We start from the raw sequence: 20882 nt of genomic DNA on the forward strand, positions 1-20882 counted from the left end.
GCACTATACTAAGCGCCTGGGAAGTACAAGTTCATTCAGTCAATCGTATTTATTGGGCGGTTACTGTGTGCAGAGCACTGTACTAAGCGCCTGGGAAGTACAAGTTCAATCATTCAATCGTATTGAGCGCTTACTGTGTGCAGAGCACTGTACTAAGCACCTGGGAAGTACAAGTTCAATCATTCAGTCCAAGTCGGCAACATATAGAGACGGTCCCTACCCAACAGCGGGCTTACAGTCTAGAAGGGGGAGACAGAGAACAAAACAAAACATATTAACAAAATAAAATAAATAGAATAAATATGTACAAATAAAATAAATAAATATGTACAAACATATATATGTATGTGTGTATATATATATATATAATATATATATATATATATATATGTATATATATATATATATATATATATATATATACACACAGGTGCTGTGGGGAGGGGAAGGAGGTAAGGCGGGAGGGATGGGGAGAGGAAGGAGGGGGCTCAGTCCGGGCCAGGCACTGTACTAAGCGCTGGGATGGCTACAAGCACTGTACTAAGCGCTTGGGAAGTCCAAGTCGGCAACATATAGAGACGGTCCCTACCCAACAGTGGGCTCACAGTCTAGAAGGGGGAGACCAGAGAACAAAACAAAACATATTAACAAAATAAAATAAATAGAATAAATATGTACAGATAAAATAAATAAATAAATATGTACAATATATAGATAGATAGATAGATAGATATAGATATATAGATAGATATATACAGGTGCTGTGGGGAGGGGAAGGAGGTAAGGCGGGAGGGGAAGGAGGGGGAGAGAAAGGAGGGGGCTCAGTCCGGGCCTGGCACTGTGCTAAGCGCTGGGATGGCTACAAGCACTGTACTAAGCGCTTGGGAAGTACACAGTCGGCAACATATAGAGACGGTCCCTACCCAGCAACGGGGCTCGCAGTCTCCATCCCCATTTTCCAGATGCGGGAACTGAGGCCCAGAGACGTGAAGTGACTTGGCCAAGGTCACACAGCCGACAGGTGGCAGAGCCGGGATTAGAACCCATGACTACAGATGAGGGAAACGAGGCCCAGAGAAGTGAAGTGACCCGCCCGAGGTCACACGGCTGACAAACGTGGCGGGGGAGGGCGGGATTAGAACTCACAACCTCTGACTCCCTGGCCCTGGCTCGACCCACTGCACAGGCTTCTCAGCACACGCCGCAGAGGTGTCGTGCTCACCCATGTCCGCCAGACGGCGCCAAAAAGACGGCAATATCACGGAGGGGGTCAGCGAAACCGCAGGGGTGTCGTGCTCAGTAATGTCCGCCAGACGGCGCCAAAAAGGGAGAAATATCACGGAGGGACCAGCGAAAGCCGTAGGGGTGTCGTGCTCACTAATGTCCGCCAGACGGCGCGCAAAGCACAGCAATATCTCGGAGGGGGTCAGCGAAGCCGCAGGGGTGCCGTGCTCACCGATGTCCGCCAGACGGCGCCAAAAAGGGAGAAATAGCACGGAGGGGATCAGCGAAAGCCGCAGGGGTGTCGTGCTCACTAATAATAATAATAATAATGATGATGGGCATTTGTTAAGCGCTTACTATGTGCAAAGCACTGTTCTAAGCGCTGGGGGGATGCAAGGTGATCAGGTTGTCCCGCGAGGGGCTCACAGTCGTCATCCCCATTTTACAGATGAGGTCACTGAGGCACAGAGAAGTTAAGTGACTTGCCCAAGGTCACACAGCAGACGTGGTGCAGCTGGGATTCGAACCCATGACCTCTGACTCCAAAGCCCGGGTTCTCTCTACCGAGCCACGCTGCTTCTCTAATGTCTAATGTCAGCGAAGCCGCGTGGGTGCTGTGCTCACCAATGTCCGCCAGACGGCGCCAAAAAGGGAGAAATATCACGGAGGGGTCAGCGAAAGCCGCAGGGGTGTCGTGCTCACTAATTTCCGCCAGAGGGCGCCCAAAGCGCAGCAAAATCTCGGAGGGGGGTCAGCGAAGCCGCATGGGTGCTGTGCTCACCAATGTCCGCCAGACGGCGCCAAAAAGGGAGAAATAGCACGGAGGGGTCAGCGAAAGCCGCAGGGGTGTCGTGCTCACTAATAATAATGATGGTATTTGTTAAGCGCTTACTATGTGCAAAGCACTGTTCTAAGCGCTGGGGGGATACAAGGTGATCAGGTTGTCCCGCTTGGGGCTCACAGTCGTCGTCCCCATTTTACAGATGAGGTAACTGAGGCACAGATAATTTAAGTGACTTGCCCAAGGTCGCACAGCAGACGTGGTGGAGCTGGGATTCGAACCCATAACCTCTGACTCCAAAGCCCGGGTTCTTTCTACTGAGCCACGCTGCTTCTCTAATGTCTAATGTCAGCGGAGCCGCAAGGGTGCCGTGCTCACCAATGTCCGCCAGACGGCGCCAAAAAAGGGAGAAATATCACGGAGGGGCCGGCGAAAGCCGCGGGGGTGTCGTGCTCACTAATGTCCGCCAGAGGGCGCCCAAAGCGCAGCAATATCTCGGCGGGGGGTCAGCGAAGCCGCAGGGGTGTCGTGCTCACTAATGTCCGCCAGACGGCGCCCAAAGCACAGCAATATCTCGGAGGGGGTCAGAGAAGTCGCAGGGGTGCTGTGCTCACCAATGTCCGCCAGACGGCGCCAAAAAGGGAGAAATATCACGGAGGGTCAGCGAAAGCCGCAGGGGTGTCGTGCTCACTAATAATAATAATAATAATAATAATAATAACAATAATAATGGCATTCGTTAAGCGCTTACTATGTGCAAAACACTGTTCTAAGCGCTGGGGGGATACAAGGTGATCAGGTTGTCCCGCGTGGGACTCACAGTCGTCATCCCCATTTTACAGATGAGGTCACTGAGGCACAGAGAAGTTAAGTGACTTGCCCAAGGTCACACAACAGACTTGGTGGATCTGGGATTCGAACCCATGACCTCTGACTCCAAAGACCGGGTTCTTTCTACCGAGCCACGCTGCTTCTTTTCTAATGTCTAATGTCAGCGAAGCCGCATGGGTGCCGTGCTCACCAATGTCCGCCAGACGGCGCCAAAAAGGGAGAAATATCACGGAGGGGCCAGCGAAAGCCGCAGGGGTGTCGTGCTCACTAATGTCCGCCAGAGGGCGCCCAAAGCACAGCAATATCTCGGAGGGGGGTCAGCGAAGCCGCATGGGTGCTGTGCTCACCAATGTCCGCCAGACGGCGCCAAAAAGGGAGAAATATCACTGAGGAGGCCAGCGAAAGCCGCAGGGGCTGTCGTGCTCACTAATGTCCGCCAGACGGCGCCCAAAGCACAGCAATATCTCGGAGGGGGGTCAGCGAAGCCGCATGGGTGCTGTGCTCACCAATGTCCGCCAGACGGCGCCAAAAAGGGAGAAATATCACGGAGGGGCCAGCGAAGCCGCAGGGGTGTCGTGTTCAGCCAAATCCCACGGCTTCTACTCTATCCTAATCCTCCTCGACCTCTCAGCTGCCTTCGACACTTTCCTCTCCATCCAAACCGCTGCCCTGCTCGTTCAAGCTCGCATCCTATCCCGTCTGGACTAGTGCATCAGCCTTCTCCCTGAACTCCCATCCTCGTGTCTCTCCCCACTTCCATCCATACTTCATGCTGCTGCCCTGGTTGACTTTGTCCAGAAACGCTCTGGGCATGTTACTCCCCTCCTCAGAAATCTCCAGTGGCTACCAATCAATCTGCGCATCAGGCAGAAACTCCTCACCCTGGTGTTCAAGGCTGTCCATCACCTCGCCTCTTCCTACCTCACCTCCCTTCTCTCCTTCTCCAGCCCAGCCCGCACCCTCCACTCCTCTGCCACTAACCTCCTCACCGTGCCTCGTTCTCGCCTGTCCCGCCATCAACCCCCGGACCATGTCCTCCCCCGGGCCTGGGATGCCCTCCCTCTGCCCATCCGCCAAGCTAGCTCTCTTCCTCCCTTCAAGGCCCTACTGAGAGCTCACCTCCTCCAGGAGGCCTTCCCACACTGAGCCCCTTCCTTCCTCTCCCCCTCGTCCCCCTCTCCATCCCCCTCATCTTACCTCCTTCCCTTCCCCACAGCACCTGTATATATGTATGTATGCTTGTACATATTTATTTCTCTATTTATTTATTTTACTTGTACATATCTATTCTATTTATTTTATTTTGTTAGTATGTTTGGTTTTGCTCTCTGTCTCCCCCTTTTAGACTGTGAGCCCACTGTTGGGTAGGGACTGTCTCTATATGTTGCCAACTTGTACTTCCCAAGCTCTTAGTACAGTGCTCTGCACACAGTAAGCGCTCAATAAATACGATTGATTGATTGATTGACAACGCGCCCCTCGGCGCCCCGGAGACAGGTGACGCGGCCACACCGCCGCCTCTGATTGGTCTACAGCCCTCCGGGCCCCAGACGTTGGCCAATGGGCGGGCTGCGGTCTAGAAAAGGGGCGGGGCCTCCTGCTCCCGTGCCGGGCTCGCCCTGCGTCCCGTCATTGCCCGCACCCTGGGCTGTCGTGCCCCTCTCTCTTCCCTTGCTCCGTTCGCCTCCTTGTTTATTTTTCCCCTTTCCCTTCCCTTCCCTTCCCTTTCCGCCTGTCCTAGCAATTCCCACTTCCCGCACCCACTTCCCTTTGAACTTGTGACTTCCCACACCTGTCTCCCTTGGCACTTCGGATTTCCCGCCCCCGGTCTCTCCTTGCAACCCTTCCCTTCCCGCCTCTTAGCAATTCCCACTTCCCGCACCCATTTCCCTTTGAACTTGTGACTTCCCACACTTGTCACCCTTGGCACTTAGAATTTCCCGCCTCCAGTTTCTCCTTGCAACCCTTCCCTTCCCGCCTCTCCCGGCTCATCTCACTTTCCACACCCATTTCCCTTTGCACTTGTGACTTCCCTCACCTGTCTCCCCCTGACAACCCTTCCCTTCCCGCGCCCATCTCTCTTGGCACTTCGATTTTCCCGCCCCCATCTTCCCTTGCACTTGTGACTTCCCGGACCCGTCTCTCCTTGCAACCCTTCCCTTCCCGCCTCCGTCCCTCCTTGCACTTGTGACTTCCCGCCCCCGTCTCTCCTTGCAACCCTTCCCGCCTCCGTCTCTCCTTGCACTTGTCACTTCCCGCCCCCGTCTCTCCTTGCAACCCTTCCCTTCCCGCCTCCGTCTCTCCTTGCACTGGTGACTTCCCGCCCCCGTCTCTCCTTGCAACCCTTCCCTTCCTGCCCCCGTTTCCCTTGGCACTTCGAATTTCCTGCCCCCCTCTCTCCTTACAGCCCTTCCCTTCCCGCACCTGTCTCCCTTAGCACTCAGAATTTCCCGCCCCCCTCTCTCCTTGCAGCCCTTCCCTTCCTGCCCCCGTTTCTCTTGGCACTTAAAATTTCCCTCCCCCGACTCTCCTTGCAACCTTTCCCTTCCCTCACCCGTCTCCCTTGGTACTCAGAATTTCCCGCCCCCCTCTCTCCTTGCAACCCTTCCCTTCCTGCCCCCGTTTCTCTTGGCACTTCGAATTTCCCTCCCCCGACTCCCCTTGCAACCTTTACCTTCCCACACCCGTCTCCCTTGGCACTTAGAATTTCCCACCCCCGTCTCTCCTTGCAACCCTTCCCTTCCCGCACCCGTCTCTCTTGGCACTTAGAATTTCCCATCCCCATCTCTCCTTGCAACCCTTCCCTTTCCGCACCTGTCTCCCTTGGCACTTAGAATTTCCCTCCCCCGACTCTCCCTGCAACCCTTCCCTTCCCGCACCCATCTCCCTTGGCACTTTGAATTTCCCTCCCCCGACTCTCCCTGCAACACTTCCCTTCCCGCACCCGTCTCCCTTGGCACTTCGAATTTCCCGCCCCGTCTTCCCTTGCACCCGTGACTTCCCGCTCCCGTCTGTCCTTGCCCCTCTTACCTCCCGTCCACGACTCCCTTTGCATCCGTGACATCCCGCACTCATCTGGCCTCGCACCTGTGACATCCCGCACGGGCCTGTTTGCCCCTTGGCCTTCCCGCCCGTCCCCTGGCCTGACCGCCCCGCACCCCAGCCCAGTTGACCATGGTGCTTCAGCTCTACCTGAACCTGCTGTCCCAGCCCTGCCGCGCCGTCTACATCTTCGCCAAGAAGAACCACATCCCCTTCGAGTTCCAAAGAGTGGATCTCATGACAGGTAAGCAGCCCCTTCCCCTCTTCCCTTCCTCCCCGGCCGGGCATTCATTTAATCGTATTTATTGAGTGCTCACTGTGTGCAGAACATTGCACTAAGCGCTTGACACTGTACTAAGCGCTGGGCAAAGCAGAGGGGCAGCCCAGGGGGGAGTGGGTATCCCACAGACCATTACGCTCCCCCTCCTTTCAAAGCCTTATTGAAGACCCACCTCCTCTAAGAGGCCTTCCCTTGCCCTTTCCCTTTCCTCTTCTCCCACTCCCCTCTGCATCACCCTGACTTGCACCCTTTCTTCGTCCCCCCTCCCAGCCTCCCACCACTTATGTCCGTATCTTTATGTCCATAACTTATTTATGCTTATGGCTGTCTCCCCGGCTAGTCTGCAAGCTCGCAGTGGGCAGGGACTATGTCCATTTATTGTTGTTTTGGACTCTCCCAAGCGCTTAGTACAGTGCTCTGCACACAGCACTCAATCCCAATCGTTTAGTACAGTGCTCTGCACACAGTGTTCAATAAATACCATCGGATGAGTGAATGAATGACTAGACTGCCCTAGAATCCAGGAGGCTGAAGAGGGTAGGGTAACTGTTACAGAAGGCTGGTGATGGGGCGGGTGGCGGGGGGGTGTGAAAATCAATCCGTAGTAGCTCCTTGGGCAGAGAAGTCTGCACCAAAGCATTTGGAATCAATCAATCAATCAATCAATCGTATTTATTGAGCGCTTACTGTGTGCAGAGCACTGTACTAAGCGCTTGGGAAGTAAAAGTTGGCAACATATAGAGACAATCCCTATCCAACAGTGGGCTCACAGTCTAAAAGGGGGAGACAGAGAACAAAACCAAACATACTAACAAAATAAAATAAATAGAATAGATATGTACAAGTAAAATAAGTAAATAAATAAATAAATAGAGTAATAAGTATGTGCAAACATATATACATATATACAGGTGCTGTGGGGAAGGGAAGGAGGTAAGATGAGGGGGATGGAGAAGCCTGCACGGAATTAGTAGGGCTGTTTCCTGTCCACAAGAAAGCAGATACAAAATCATTTTGGGGTAGATGGAGATAAAAGAAACACTATAGATAGGAGAGGAGAAAAATGGTTATGGAGAAGCGTAGGTGATTGAATAAGAGAGCCGGTGATATCAGTCAATATTATTGTTTTTATGTGCTGTACCGTAGTTATGATTATTATGGGCTCACTGAAGCAGTTAGAAGTTAATCAGGTTGGACATAGTCCATATCCCACAAGGGGCTCACAGTCTTAATCCCCATTTTAATAATAATAATGATGATGGTATTTGTTAACCGCTTACTATGTGCCAGGCACAGTACTAAGTGCTGGGATGGCTACAAATAAATGGGGTTGGACCCAGTCCCCTGTCCCACATGAGGCTCGCAGCCTTAATCCCCATTTTACAGATGAGGGAACTGAGGCACAGAGAAGTGGACGTAACTTGCCCAAGGTCACACAGCAGGCAAGAGGTGGAACTGGGATTAGAACCCATGGCCTCAAGCTCCTAGGCCTGTGCTGTATCCATTAGGTCTCCCCCTTCTAGACTGTGAGCCCGTTGTTGGGTAGGGACCGTCTCTATATGTTGCCAACTTGTACTTCCCAAGCGCTTAGTACAGTGCTCTGCACACAGTAAGAGCTCAATAAATATGAATGAATGAATTAGGTCACGCTCCTTCCTAGTGGGTCCACCCTGATTGCCTTGTATCTACCCCAGAGCTTAGTACAGTGCCTAGGACTTAGTAAGCGCTTAACAAATATCACAATTATTATTATTAGTATCATTATTATTAATAACCGAACACACAGGTACAGACACACATACATACAATACTCACTTGCACATGCAAGCAAACACACACACACACACACACCGCCACCCCTCCGCCCCCACCCCCGAGCCAGGAAGTCACTAACTCACTCCACTCAGCTTGAGGGTGCAGTAGGAGTATGAGAGGCCTTCACTTCTCTGTGCCTCAGTTCCCTCATCTGTAAAATGGGGGCCAACACTGTGCGCCCCCTGTGAGACAGGGACTGGGTCCCACCCCTGATTTGCTTGTATCCACCCCAGTACTCATTACTGCCTGGCCCTTAGTGAGTGCCTAACAAATAGCACAATTACTGTTGTTATGATCAATCAATCGTATTTATTGAGCGCTTACTGTGTGCAGAGCACTGTACTGAGCGCTCAGGAAGTACAATGGAAGCGCCCAGACCTGAATCTGGGTAAGTGGACCAGTTCCCATCTCCCATCGCGTCGTCCCGTGTCTCTGTGACGCCCAGGGCAGCAGCACTCGGAAGACTTCTCCAAAGTCAATTCCCTGAGACGGGTGCCGGCCCTGAAGGACGGAGACTTCACGCTGGCGGAGAGGTGACCGAGGGCCGGCCCGGCTCGGGCTGAGGGGAGGGGGTGGCCGGGAATCCGAGCGGCTCGGAGCCGGGCACCCTGGGAGGATCCCGGAGGGACAATGCCCTTCCGGGGAACCCCGGATATGGGATGCGGGGGGAACCAGGCCGTCCGCAGTCCAGAGGGCCTTTGGGTGGCCCAGCCGGGGTCCCGGGGGAGTAGGAGGGAGAGCCAGGATGGCGATAACTCCTCTGCCTCCCGCTTCCGTCCCCCATTGCTCCCCCCATCGCGGAGCCGGGGTCCCGGGAGGGGGTCCTCACTCTCCCCTCCCACAGCGTGGCCATCCTGCTCTACCTGAGCCGCAAGTACGGCACGGCGGACCACTGGTACCCGGCGGACCTGCAGGCCCGCGCCCGCGTGGACGAGTACCTGTCCTGGCAGCACACCACCGTCCGGGTCAACGGAAGCAAGCTGCTCTGGTTCAAGGTCAGGGGATGACCAGACGGGCCGGGCTCCCGCCCACCCCCGGGGTCCTGCCCCGGCCCGGATCTGGGCCACGCTCGCTCCGGGAAGTCCCGTCAGACCCAGCCCCTGGGCACAAAGAGAAGCGGCGCCGCCTCGGGGAAGGAGTCCGGGCCCCTGGGTTCTCATCCCGGCTGGGTCACGTGTCTGTTGTGTGACCCGGGCCGAGTCGCTTCACTTGTGAGCCCACTGTCGGGTAGGGACCGTCTCTATATGTTGCCAACTTGTACTTCCCAAGCGCTTAGTACAGTGCTCTGCACACAGTAAGCGCTCAATAAATACGATTGATTGATTGATTGATTCCCTGGGCCTCAGTAACCTCATCTGTAAAATGGGGATGAAGACAGCGGGACCGTCCCACGTGGGACGGGGACTGGGATTACCCTGTATCTACCCCAGTGCTGGGCACGTAGTAAGCACTTGACAAATGCCATCGTTCTTCATCTTCTCCTTCTTATTCTTAAAGAGCAGGATATTGTTCCATATAATAATAAGAAAATCAATCAATCAATCAATCGTATTTATTGAGCGCTTACTGTGTGCAGAGCACTGTACTAAGGCGCTTGGGAAGTACAAGTTGGCAACATATAGAGACGGTCCCTACCCAACAGTGGGCTCACAGTCTAGAAGAAAAGTGATATTTGTTTAAGCATCTGATACATTTCTGGCCCTCTGCCAAGTGCTGGGATAGAGGTAAGATCGTCCAGTCAGAAACAGTTCCTATCCCACATGGGGCTCACAGTCTTAATGCCCATTCTGCAGATGAGGTAACCGAGTCCCAGAGAAATGCCCAAGGTCACACTGCAGACAAGTGGCAGAGCCGGGATTCGAACCCACATCCTCTGACTCCCAAGCTCCAGCTCTTGCTGCTAGGCCACGTTGGCTCTCACCACCCATTGCCCCTACCCCATCCCGTTCCCACAGCTGCTGATTCCTCACTTATCGGAAGAGCCGGTGCCCCAGGAGAAGGTGGAAGGCATCTTGGATGACCTGGGAGCCAACCTGCAGCAGCTGGAGGAGAAATTCCTCCAGGATCGGCCCTTCATCGCCGGGGACCACATCTCCCTGGCCGACCTGGTGGCCATCGTCGAACTCATGCAGGTCAGCGGGCGGGCGGAAGCTAGACGTAAGCGCTCGGTACAGTGCTCTGCACACAGTGAGCACTCCATAAGTACGACAGAATAAGTGGATGGGAAACGCTTTTCCTCCGGACCTCGAATGGGTCCACGAGGGGCCATTTAAGGCCCGCCCTCCGGAATTCTGCCTCGGGACCGTTTTGGCCGAGCGGAAAGAGCCCAAGGCTGGGAGTCCGGAGGCCTGGGTTCCAGCCCCGGCTCGGCCGCTTGCCTGCCGGGTGACTTTGGGGAGGTCACTTCGCTTCTCTGGGCCTCAGTTTCCTCCTCTCTGAAATGGGGCTGGTCTTCTGTGAACCCGTTGTTGGGTAGGGACCGCCTCTATATGTTGCCAACTTGTACTTCCCAAGCGCTTAGTACAGTGCTTTGCTCATAGTAAGCGCTTAATAAATGCCATCATTATTATTAAGTATTTAATCCGTTCTTGGCAGTGCACTTAACTCTGGGGTAGATTCATATCTAACGGATCAGATGGGCACCCTGGCCTTTTTGGGATTTAATGTGTCTGTTTGTCATTGGATTGTACTCTCCTACAATCCAAACGGGACTGCGAGCCCCGGGTGGGGCAGAGACTCTCCCCGATCCCATTCTCTTTCATCCACTCAGTCGTATTTATTGAGCACTTACTGTGTGCAAATAAATAGACTGTAGACTGTGAGCCCGTTGTTGGGTAGGGACTGTCTCTGTATGTTGCCAACTTGTACTTCCCAAGCGCTTAGTACAGTGCTTCTGCCCACAGTAAGCACTCAGTAAATACGAATGAATGAATGAATGAAAAAAAAGCACTGTAATAAGCGCTTGGGAGACTGCAAATATTAAGAATAAGCAGACACATTCCCTGACCACAATGAGGTTACAGTCTAGAGGACGAGCTTGCACTACTCCAGTGTTTGGCACATGGTAAACGCTGACTAGATCTCATTATCGGTATTACAATTATTATTATGATTGTTGTTGTTGAGATAGGCAGAGGGAAAGAAAACTAGGCTGTCTGCTCTCTATATGTTGCCAACTTGTACTTCCCAAGTGCTTAGTACAGTGCTGTGTACACAGTAAGCGCTCAATAAATACGATTGATTGATTGATTGATTGATTGGAATGTGAGCAGGAGAGTTAATATTGTTGACTGTGCCAGATCACTAGCCCTGGTTTCAGTAATGGGGCCAGAGGGCTGAGGGAAGAGTCTCCCCCATCCCCCTTCCAAGTGACTCTCCAGGGTTAACTTAGTTCACTAGTTATTATTATTAAGGTCTTTATTAGCAGCAGTAGGACTCAGTGGAAAGAGCCCGGGCTTTGGAGTCAGAGGTCATGGGTTCAAATCCTGATTCTGTCAGTTGTCAGCTGTGTGACTTTGGGCAAGTCACTTAACTTCTCTGAGCCTCAGTGACCTCATCTGTAAAATGGGGATTAAGACCGTGAGCCCCCCGTGGGACAACCTGATCACCTTGTAACCTCCCCAGTGCTTAGAACAGTGCTTTGTTCATAGTAAGCACTTAATAAATGTCATCACTATTATTAAGTATTTAGTCCGTTCTAGGCATTGCAGTTAACTCTGGGGTAGATTTATATCTAACGGATCAGATGGGGACCCTGGCCTTTTTGGGATTTAATGTGTCTGTTTGTCATTGGATTGTACTCTCCTAAATGCGACTGAATGAACGAATGAAAAATAATAATTGTGGTGTTTGTTAAGTGCTTACTATGTGCCAGGCACTGTTCTAAGCGCTGGGGTAGATACACGGTAATTAGGTTGTCCCACATGGGGCTCACAGTCTTAACGCCTGTTTTACAGATGAGGGAACTGAGGCATAAAGAAGTTAAGCACGGGCTTGGGAGTCAGAGGTCATGGGTTCTAATCCTGGCTCCGCCACACGTCTGCTTTGTGACCTTGGGCAAGTCATTTAACTTCTCTGAGCCTCATTTCTCTCATCTGTAAAATGGGGATGAAGACTGTGAGCCCCACGTGGGACAACCTGATCACCTTGTATCCCCCCCAGAGCTTAGAACAGTGTTTTGCACATAGTAAGCGCTTATCAAATGCCATCATCATTGTTATTATTATTAAGCAATGTGCCTAAAGTCCCACAGCAGATAAGTGGCAGAGTTGGGATTAGAACCCAGGTCCTTCAGACTAGAATGGGGTAGATGGATAACAATAATAATGATAATTATAATAATTGTGGTAATTGTTAAGTGCATACTATGGGCCAGGTACTGTATTAAGCACCGGGGCAGGTACAAGATAATGAGGTTGGACACAGTCCCCTGTCCCTCCTGGGGCTCACAGTCTTCATTCCCATTTTACAGATGAGGGAACTGAGGCCCAGAGAAGCGAAGTGCCTCGTCCCAGGTCTGATAGTGGACAAGTGACGGAGGTGGAATTTGAATTGGGACGAGGCTAGAGCGGCGACAGAGATCGTTCCCCGGGAGGGGGGGGAGGTCCCCGAGCCCCCCGCGCGTCTCCCACCCCGGCCCCACGTCTCTCTGCAGCCCGTGGGCGCCGGCTGTGACATCTTCAAGAACTGGCCCAAGCTGGACGAGTGGCGGATGCGGGTGGAGGAGGCCTTGGGGAAGAAGCTGTTCCGGGAGGCCCACGAAGACATCCTGAAAGTCCTGGACTTCAGCAGGACGCCCTTGGACGCGCAGCAGAAGGCCAGGTACAAGATGCTCGTTCAGAAAATACTCACGTGAGGAACGGCGCGGCTGAGGAGCCCGACGGGGCGGGGGCGCGACCCCGGGGGTGTGACCCCGGGGCCGCGAGGCGAACGAGGAAATAATAAAGATGTCACCGGTCATTCGGGGCCCGGACCGACTGTGATTATTAGTCTGCGGCTCTGGGGTTGGGTTACCGTACTCAGTTGGTTAGGGTATTTATTAAGTTCCTACTGTGTGTGGCTGTTTTTCCCATCTGTAATTTATTTTCATTCGTTCGGTCGTATTTATGGAGCACTTACTGGTGCAGAGCACTGTACTAAGTGCTTGGGAAAGTACGATACAACAATAAATAGGCACATTCCCTGCCCACAAGCTTACAGTCTAGGGGGGAGACAGACATTAATAGAAATAAATAAATGACAGTTATGGTTATAAGTGCTGTGGGGCTGGGACGGGGGATGAACAAAGGGAGCGAGTCAGGATGACGCAGAAGGGAGTGGGAGATGAGAAAACGGGGGGCTTAGGGAAGGCCTCTTGGAGGAGATGGGCCTTCAATAAGGCTTTGAAGGGGGTGGAGAGTCATTAATAATAATATAATGACGGCGTTTGTTAAGCGCCTACTATGTGCAAATCACTGTTCTAAGCGCTGGGGGGGATACAAGGTGATCAGGTTGTCCCAAGTGGGGCTCACAGTTCTAATCCCCATTTTACAGATGAGGTGACAGGCTCCGAGAAGTTAAGTGACTTGCCCAAGGTCACACAGCAGACACGGGGCAGAGTTGGGATTGTCTGCCGGATTTGAGGAGGGAGGGCATTCCAGGCCGGAGGTGGGATAGGCGAGATGGGAGGCCCCGTGAGAAGGTTGGCACTAGAGGGGCGAAGTGTGCGGGCTCGATTGTAGAAGGAGAGAAGCGAGGTGAGGTAGGAGGGGGCGAGGTGGTGCCCTTTTAATGCCCTTCTCCCCTGCCAGACTGGAAGCAATTTGAGGAAAGGGATCAGGTTTGCTGTCTGGACTGTACTCTACTGAACGGTCAGTACTGGGCTCTGGGAGCACTCCCAAGCATTCAGTACAGGGCTCTACACATAGCAAGTGCTCAATAAATACCACTGATTGAGTACTACACAGAGATAGTTTAGTATTGAACTTACTCCGTACTTAGCATTGTGCTAAGTCCTAAGGTAGGTAGATTTGAATCACGTGATACCTGGGTACTGACCCTGCCACTTGTCTGCTGGGCAAGTCGCTTCTCTGCGCCTCCGTCACCTCAGCAGTAAAAATGGGGATTAAAAGTGTGCGCCTAATGTGGGACAGGGACCGTGTCCAACCTGATTAACATGTGTCTACTGCAGCGCTTAGAACAGTGCCTGACGCACTGTATGTGCTTGACAAACACCACAGTTATTATTACGTGCAGGCCACAGGTACTTCATCTCCATTTTCCAGACGAGGAAACGGAGGCCCAGAGAAGTGAAACGACTCGCCCAAGGTCACCCAACAGGCGAGTGCCGGAGCCGGGATTAGAACCCAGGTCTCCTGACGCCCCGGCCCTGCCGACGTACCCGTGGGTGGAACCGCCCCACTAAAAACTCCACCCCGGCCGTCGCGAGACCAAAACTGAAAAAGCAGATTCTCCCAGAGCTCGGCTTGGGCGAGCTGAGTTTATTTGACCGGAAGAGGGAGGAAAGGGAAGAGAGATTTCTGGAAGGTTCCCGCCGCTGCTCCACAGGTGCTGAGGTGGCGGGGGGCCCCAGAGTTCAAGCGGGGTACACGTACTGAGCCGGGGCCCAGAGGCAGAGCCAAAATGAGCCGAGGGCTGGCCATTCTCTGGCTGTGGCCGTGTTTTCTCGGGAACCACCCGCCCAGGCCTCTCCGCGTCATAAGAAGGTCATGACTGTTCCTTTCTTGCCGATCTGCCAGGGTTCCAGCGGGTAAAAGCGGATGTTGATCCTTCGGGCAACAAAACCAGCACAAGCGATTATTTCTTTATTTTCCCCCCGAGCTACCCCCCGCCTCCCCCACGACTGAGGCGAGAGTCAGCGGAGGAGCACCGGCAGCAGTGTGGCCCAGTGGGGAGAGTGCTGTGTGACCTTGGGCAAGTTACTTCACATCTCTGTGCATCAGTTTCCTCACCTGTAAAATGAAGATTCTCCCTGCTACTTAGACTATGTGGGGCAGGATCTGTGGGACCTGAAGATCTCAGACCTACAAAATCAATCAATCGTATTTATTGAGCGCTTACTGTGTGCAGAGCACTGTACTAAGCGCTTGGGAAGTACAAGTTGGCAGCATATAGAGGCAGTCCCTACCCAACAGTGGGCTCACAGTCTAGAAGGGGGAGAAAAGCACTTCACATAGTGCTTGACGCACAGTAAGTGCATACAAAATACTCCAAGTGTCATTGCTGGGATCTAACCCATCTAAGACAGAGGAGAAAACAGGCCCTGAGGAGTGAAATGACTTGCTCAAGGTCACGCAGCCGGGGCTGGGATTAGAACCCAGGTCCTCTGACTCCAAGGCCCGGCCTCTTTCAACTAGATCTTGCGGCTTCTGAGGAATCTATCTATTTATTGCTACATGGTAATACTAATAATAATGATGGTATTCGTTAAGCGCTTACTATGTGCAAAGCACCGTTCTAAGCGCTGGGGGGATACAAGGTGATCAGGTTGTCCCACGCGGGGCTCACAGTCTTAATCCCCATTTTACAGATGAGGGAACTGAGGCTTAACAGATACCATCATTACTATTAGTATTAGTAGAGAGCCCAGTAGTGAGCGTCCCCTCCGAGGGCGGGTCTGGGACCCCCTCCCTCCCGCCAGCCCCCCTGGATCCCCTCGCCCAGGCCGGGCACCCACCGGTCGGGGCTCAGCCCCAGCTCCTTGGTGAGGAAGTCGAAGAACTTGGCGCTGTGTCCGCGGTTCTGCTCGGCGGTGCCCACCACGCCGATGGAGGAGACCAGCAGCTGGGCGCAGGGCTCGGCGGAGCCGCTCAGGACCATGCCCAGGCCGGGCCGCACCGTCACGTTCACCCGCTGCAGGGGCGGGCACCGGGCGGGGAGGGAAGACAGGGGGGCACAGTCCGAATTCCCTTTGGATTGGCTCCCTTTTTCCACCCCTCCCTCAGCCCTGCGGGCACTTACGTCCAAATCCATTTTTTCATTTTTATGATTTTTGTTAAGAGCTTACTACGCGCCGAGCACTGGACAAAGCTCTGGGGTAGAGTCATTCATTCATTTATATTGAGTCTTTACTGCGTGCAGAGCACTGTTCTATTATAGAGAAGCAGTGTGGCTCAGTGGAAAGGGCACGGGCTTTGGAGTCAGAGGAAATGGGTTCAAATCCCGGCTCCGCCAACTGTCAGCTGGGTGACTTTGGGCAAGTCACTTCTCTGTGCTTCAGTTCCCTCATCTGTAAAATGGGGATTAAGACTGTGAGCGCCCCGTGGGACAACCTGATCAATTGGTAACCTCCCCAGCACTTAGAACAGTGCTTTGCACATAGTAAGTGCTTAATAAATGCCATTATTATTATTATTATTATTATTCTAAGCGTTTGGGAGAGTATTCCCTGCCCATACGAGCTCACAGTCTAGCACCGTCTTCACTGTTCAACCACTGTTCTAAGCGCTGGGCTAGATAAAAGAAAAGAAGCAGCGTGGCTCAGTGGAAAGAGCACAGGCTTTGGAGACAGAGGGCATGGGTTTGAATCCCAGCCCTGCCAATTGTCAGCTGTGTGACTTTGGGCAAGTCACTTAACTTCTCTGTGCTTCAATTACCTCATCTGTAAAATGGGGACTAAGACTGCGAGCTCCCTGTGGGACAAGCTGATCACCTTGTAACCTCCCCAGCGCTTAGAACAGTGCTTTGCACATAGTAAGTGCTTAATAAATGCCATTATTATTATTACCTGTATATATGTATATATGTTTGTACATATTTATTACTCTATTTATTTATATATTTTACTTGTACATATCTATTCTATTTATTTTATTTTGTTAGTATGTTTGGTTTTGTTCTCTGTCTCCCCCTTTTAGACTGTGAGCCCACTGTTGGGTAGGGACTGTCTCTATACGTTGCCAACATGTACTTCCCAAGTGCTTAGTACAGTGCTCTGCACACAGTAAGCGCTTAATAAATACGATTGATTGATTGATTACACAAGGTAATCAGGTTGTCACTCATAGGGCATCCAGTCTCAATTCCCATTTTCCAGATGAGGGAATAGTAACGCTGGTATTTGTCATGTGCTTACTATGTGCCAGGCACTGTACTAAGCGCTAGGGTGAAACCAAGCAAATCGGGGTGGATGCAGTCCCTTCCCCCATGGGGCTCACAGTCTCAATCCCCTTTTTCCAGATGAGGTCGCCGAAGCCCGGAGAAGTGAAGTGACTTACCCAAGGTCACACAGCAGACGAGCGGCGGAGCCGGGCTGAGAACCCGTGACCTTCTGACTGGGGCCTGCGCTCTCTCCTCCACGCCATGCTGCTTCTCAGCAGGTCACCCCGCAGACAAAAGTAAGTGCTTAACAAATACGACCGAATGAATGACTGATGAGTAATAATGATAATAATAATTAAGCGCTTACTATGTGCAAAGCACTGTTCTAAGCCATGGGGAGGTTACAAGGTGATCAGGCGGTGAAGGCGCACAGCCTTCACCCCCATTTTCCAGATGAGGGAACTGAGGCCTGGAGAGGTGAAGTGACTTGCCCAGAGTGACCCAGCTGGCAAGTGTGATTTGAACCCATGACCTCTGACTCCAGTGAGTGAATAATAATAATAATGGCATTTATTAAGGGCTTACTATGTGCAAAGCACTGTTCTAAGCGCTGGATGAATGACTGATTCCGGCCCGCCCCCCGCCCCAGCCTGGGCCCTGTTGTCCAGTCCCCGGCTCACGTCCTCTGGCTTGTCCAGGATGTTGGCAGCGGCGCTGCAGAGGCGGGTGGCCAGGCCGTCGGGCAGCCGGGCGGCGGCCAGGCTCGTGTCCAGCTCCACGTAGGGCATCGCTGGGCAGGAATGGGCAGCAGGAATGGGCAGCACCAGTGGGAAGGAATGGGCAGCAGGAATGGGCAGCACCAGTGGGAAGGAATGGGCAGCAGGAATGGGCAGCAGCAGTGGGCAGGAATGGCCAGCAGAGGGCAGCAGTGAGCAGCGCGGCGACGTGGCCGACGTGAGCACGTTGGCCCGGCCCCCGAGCGGACGGAGCGGAACGGAGGGGCGGGGCCGAGAGCCGGCGGAGCCGATTGGTCCAGCCTGCGGCTCCCCCCTTTTGATTGGCTCCCTCGGCCACACCCCTCCCCCAGGTCCGGACTTGGCTCTCCTCCCGCGGGGGGGCGCGCGCGGGCCAACGGGCCCAACCTTTTCATTCATTCATTCACTCAATCGTATTTAGTGAGCGCTCACCGCGTGCAGAGCGCTCACTAAATAATAATAATAATTATTATTATTATATTATATTAATTATTATATTACATTATATTAATAATAATAGTAATAATAATAATGATGGCATGTGTTAAGTGCTTACTGCGCGCAAAGCACTGTTCTAAGCGCCGGGGAGGTTACAATAATAATAATAATTCTTTCAATCGTATTTATTGAGCGCTTACTGTGTGCAGAGCAGACAGTGCTTCAGCGCTTAGAACAGTGCTTTGCACATAGTAAGCCCTTAACAAATGCCATCATTATTATTACTAAGTGCTTGGGAAGTACAAGTTGGATGATAGCATTTATTAAGTGCATATTGTGTGCAGAGCAGAACAGTGCTTCAGTGCTTAGAACAGTGCTTTGCACATAGTAAGCGCTTAACAAATGCCATCATTATTATTACTAAGCGCTTGGGAAGTACAAGTTGGATGATAGCATTTATTAAGCTCTTACTATGTGCAAAGCACTGTTCTAAGCACTAGGGAGGCTACAAGGTGATCAGGTTGTCCCATGGGGGGCTCACAGTCTTCATCCCCATTTTACAGATGAGGTAACTGAGGCCCAGAGAAGTGAAGTGACTTGCCCAAAGTCACACAGCTGACAGGTGGTGGAGCCAGGATTTGAACCCATGACCTCTGACTCCAAAGCCCGGGCTTTTTCCGCTGAGCCACGCTGCTTCTCCAAGGTGCTTGTGCCTCAGTTCCCTCATCTGTCAAATGGGGATGAAGACTGTGAGCCCCCCGTGGGACAACCTGATCTCCTTGTAACCTCCCCAGCGCGTAGAACAGTACTTTGCACAGAGTAAGCGCTTAATAAATGCCATCATTCTTATTATCAGGTTGTCCCACGGTGGGCTCACAGTCTTAATCCCCATTTTCTGGATGAGGTCACTGAGGCGCAGAGAAGTTAAGCGACTTGCCCAGAGTTACACAGCTGACAGTTGGCAGAGCCGGGATTTGAACCCATGACCTCTGACTCCAAAACCCGTGCTCATTCCACTGAGTGCTTAGAAAGAGAAGCAGCGTGGCTCGGTGGAAAGAGCCCGCGCTTGGGAGTCAGGGGTCATGGGTTCTAATCCCGGCTCCGCCACTTGTCAGCTGTGTGACTTTGGGCAAGTCAATTCACTTCTCTGGGCCTTAGTTACCTCATCTGTATAATGGGAATTAAAACTGTGAGCCCCACATGGGACACATGGGATAAGTGGTGGAGACGGGATTAGAACCCACGACCTTCTGACTTCCAGGCTAAGCACTGGGGTGGATACAAGCTAATAGGTTGGACACAGTCCGAGTCCCACATGGGGCTAATAGTCTAAATCCACATATTAGAGATGAGGTAAATCCCCTCTAAACTGTAAACTTGTCCCTCTAGACTGTAAATGCACTGTGGGCAGGGAACATGTCTACCAACTCTGTTACAATATCAGTCAGTTGTATTTATTGAGTGCTTACTGTATGCAGAGCACTGTACTAAGCGCTTGAAAGGCTACAATAAAACAATATAACAGACATATTTCCTGTCCACAAAATCCCAGGAACTTAGTACAGTGCTGTCAAGACAGCCGATTGATCAACTGGTGAGCTAAATGAGGCCCAGAGAAGTGAAGCGACTTCCCCAAGGTCACACAGCAGACAAGTGGCGGAGATGGGATTAGAACCCGGGCCCTTGTGACGCCAAGGCCCTGTACTATCCACTAAGCTACACTGCTTCCCCAAATCACAGAGCCGCTTTGCGCGTAGGACGCACAGCGTAATGAATTAGCACCCAGTGGCCTTCCGTGTGAGGCTAGCCCCGGCTGACCTAATCGCGACGCAAAGGAGCAACACCTTTGGTCTCGCATCACGCGGGAGCCTGCCTTTCTACCCCAACACTCCGGTTCCAAGCCCAGCGTCCATTAGACTCGAGGATGAAGTTAAAGGACTTCCACTCCCCAAATCCTCACTTCCCCTCCCCATCTCTCAGAGGGGCCCACAGTTGCAACCCGTCCCATCCCCTGCTTGGAAATGAGCTTCAGAGCTGGAGTGGGTCTGCTCTGTGATGACCCAACCTTTCCAGGGCAAGAATTCTGGGATTCAGAACCTGACGGGTTGGAAGGGGTACAGGAGGCTGCTGATAAATAATTTCATTGAATGGAAATCAGGGCCCAAAGCAAAATGTCCTCATTTTAGCTCCTCTGCTGCTTTCCCAAGGCAGCCTCGTGATGTAGCTTTCTGGGCTTGCCTTTTGGAGGGTGAGAAGGGAAGGGGAAAGGTTGTTTTTCAGACAACTACTTTATGCTGGTGAGTTATTCGTAAATTGCTGACTGGGCTCTTTCACTGCCAGAGTCAAAGTCCTGGGCTAACGGAAGTCAAAAAAACCTCAGATTGGTACAATACTTCTCTACGAATGGTGGTGTTTGTTAAGCGCTCACTAGGTGCCAAGACTTTACTAAGCGCTGGGGTAGATATAACTTAATCAGGTCAGAACCAGTCCCTGGCCACATGGGACTCACAGTCTACGGAAGAGGGAGAACAGGTATTTATTCCCCGTTTTACTTATGAGGAAATTGAGGCTCAGAGAAGTCAACTGATGCGCGCCAAGTCACACAGAAGGCAAGTGAAAAGCAGTGTGGCTCAGTGGAAAGAGCTCAGGCCTTGGAAAAACAAGATTTGGAAAATTA

At 52.3% G+C, this 20882-nt stretch overlaps 2 protein-coding genes across 2 annotated transcripts; one reads left to right on the plus strand and one right to left on the minus strand.

Moving 5' to 3' along the window:
* The first annotated feature begins 5582 nt into the window (after nucleotides 1–5582).
* LOC119942035 (glutathione S-transferase theta-1-like) lies at nucleotides 5583–14569 on the plus strand. Its single transcript, XM_038762692.1, has 6 exons — nucleotides 5583–6122; nucleotides 8419–8506; nucleotides 8818–8968; nucleotides 9929–10105; nucleotides 12628–12824; nucleotides 14401–14569. Exons 1-6 carry the CDS (start codon nucleotides 6011–6013, stop codon nucleotides 14567–14569), a joined length of 894 nt encoding a protein of 297 aa, XP_038618620.1. The 5' UTR covers nucleotides 5583–6010.
* DDT (D-dopachrome tautomerase) lies at nucleotides 14421–17906 on the minus strand. The gene is made up of 3 exons (XM_038763351.1): nucleotides 17693–17906; nucleotides 15649–15824; nucleotides 14421–14740 (listed from the first exon to the last, which is right to left on the minus strand). Exons 1-3 carry the CDS (start codon nucleotides 17798–17800, stop codon nucleotides 14668–14670), a joined length of 357 nt encoding a protein of 118 aa, XP_038619279.1. The 5' UTR covers nucleotides 17801–17906; the 3' UTR covers nucleotides 14421–14667.
* Nucleotides 17907–20882: the final 2976 nt, after the last annotated feature.

The sequence above is a fragment of the Tachyglossus aculeatus genome, chromosome 21 (assembly GCF_015852505.1).
Source record: "Tachyglossus aculeatus isolate mTacAcu1 chromosome 21, mTacAcu1.pri, whole genome shotgun sequence".
Taxonomy (NCBI): Eukaryota; Metazoa; Chordata; class Mammalia; order Monotremata; family Tachyglossidae; genus Tachyglossus; species Tachyglossus aculeatus.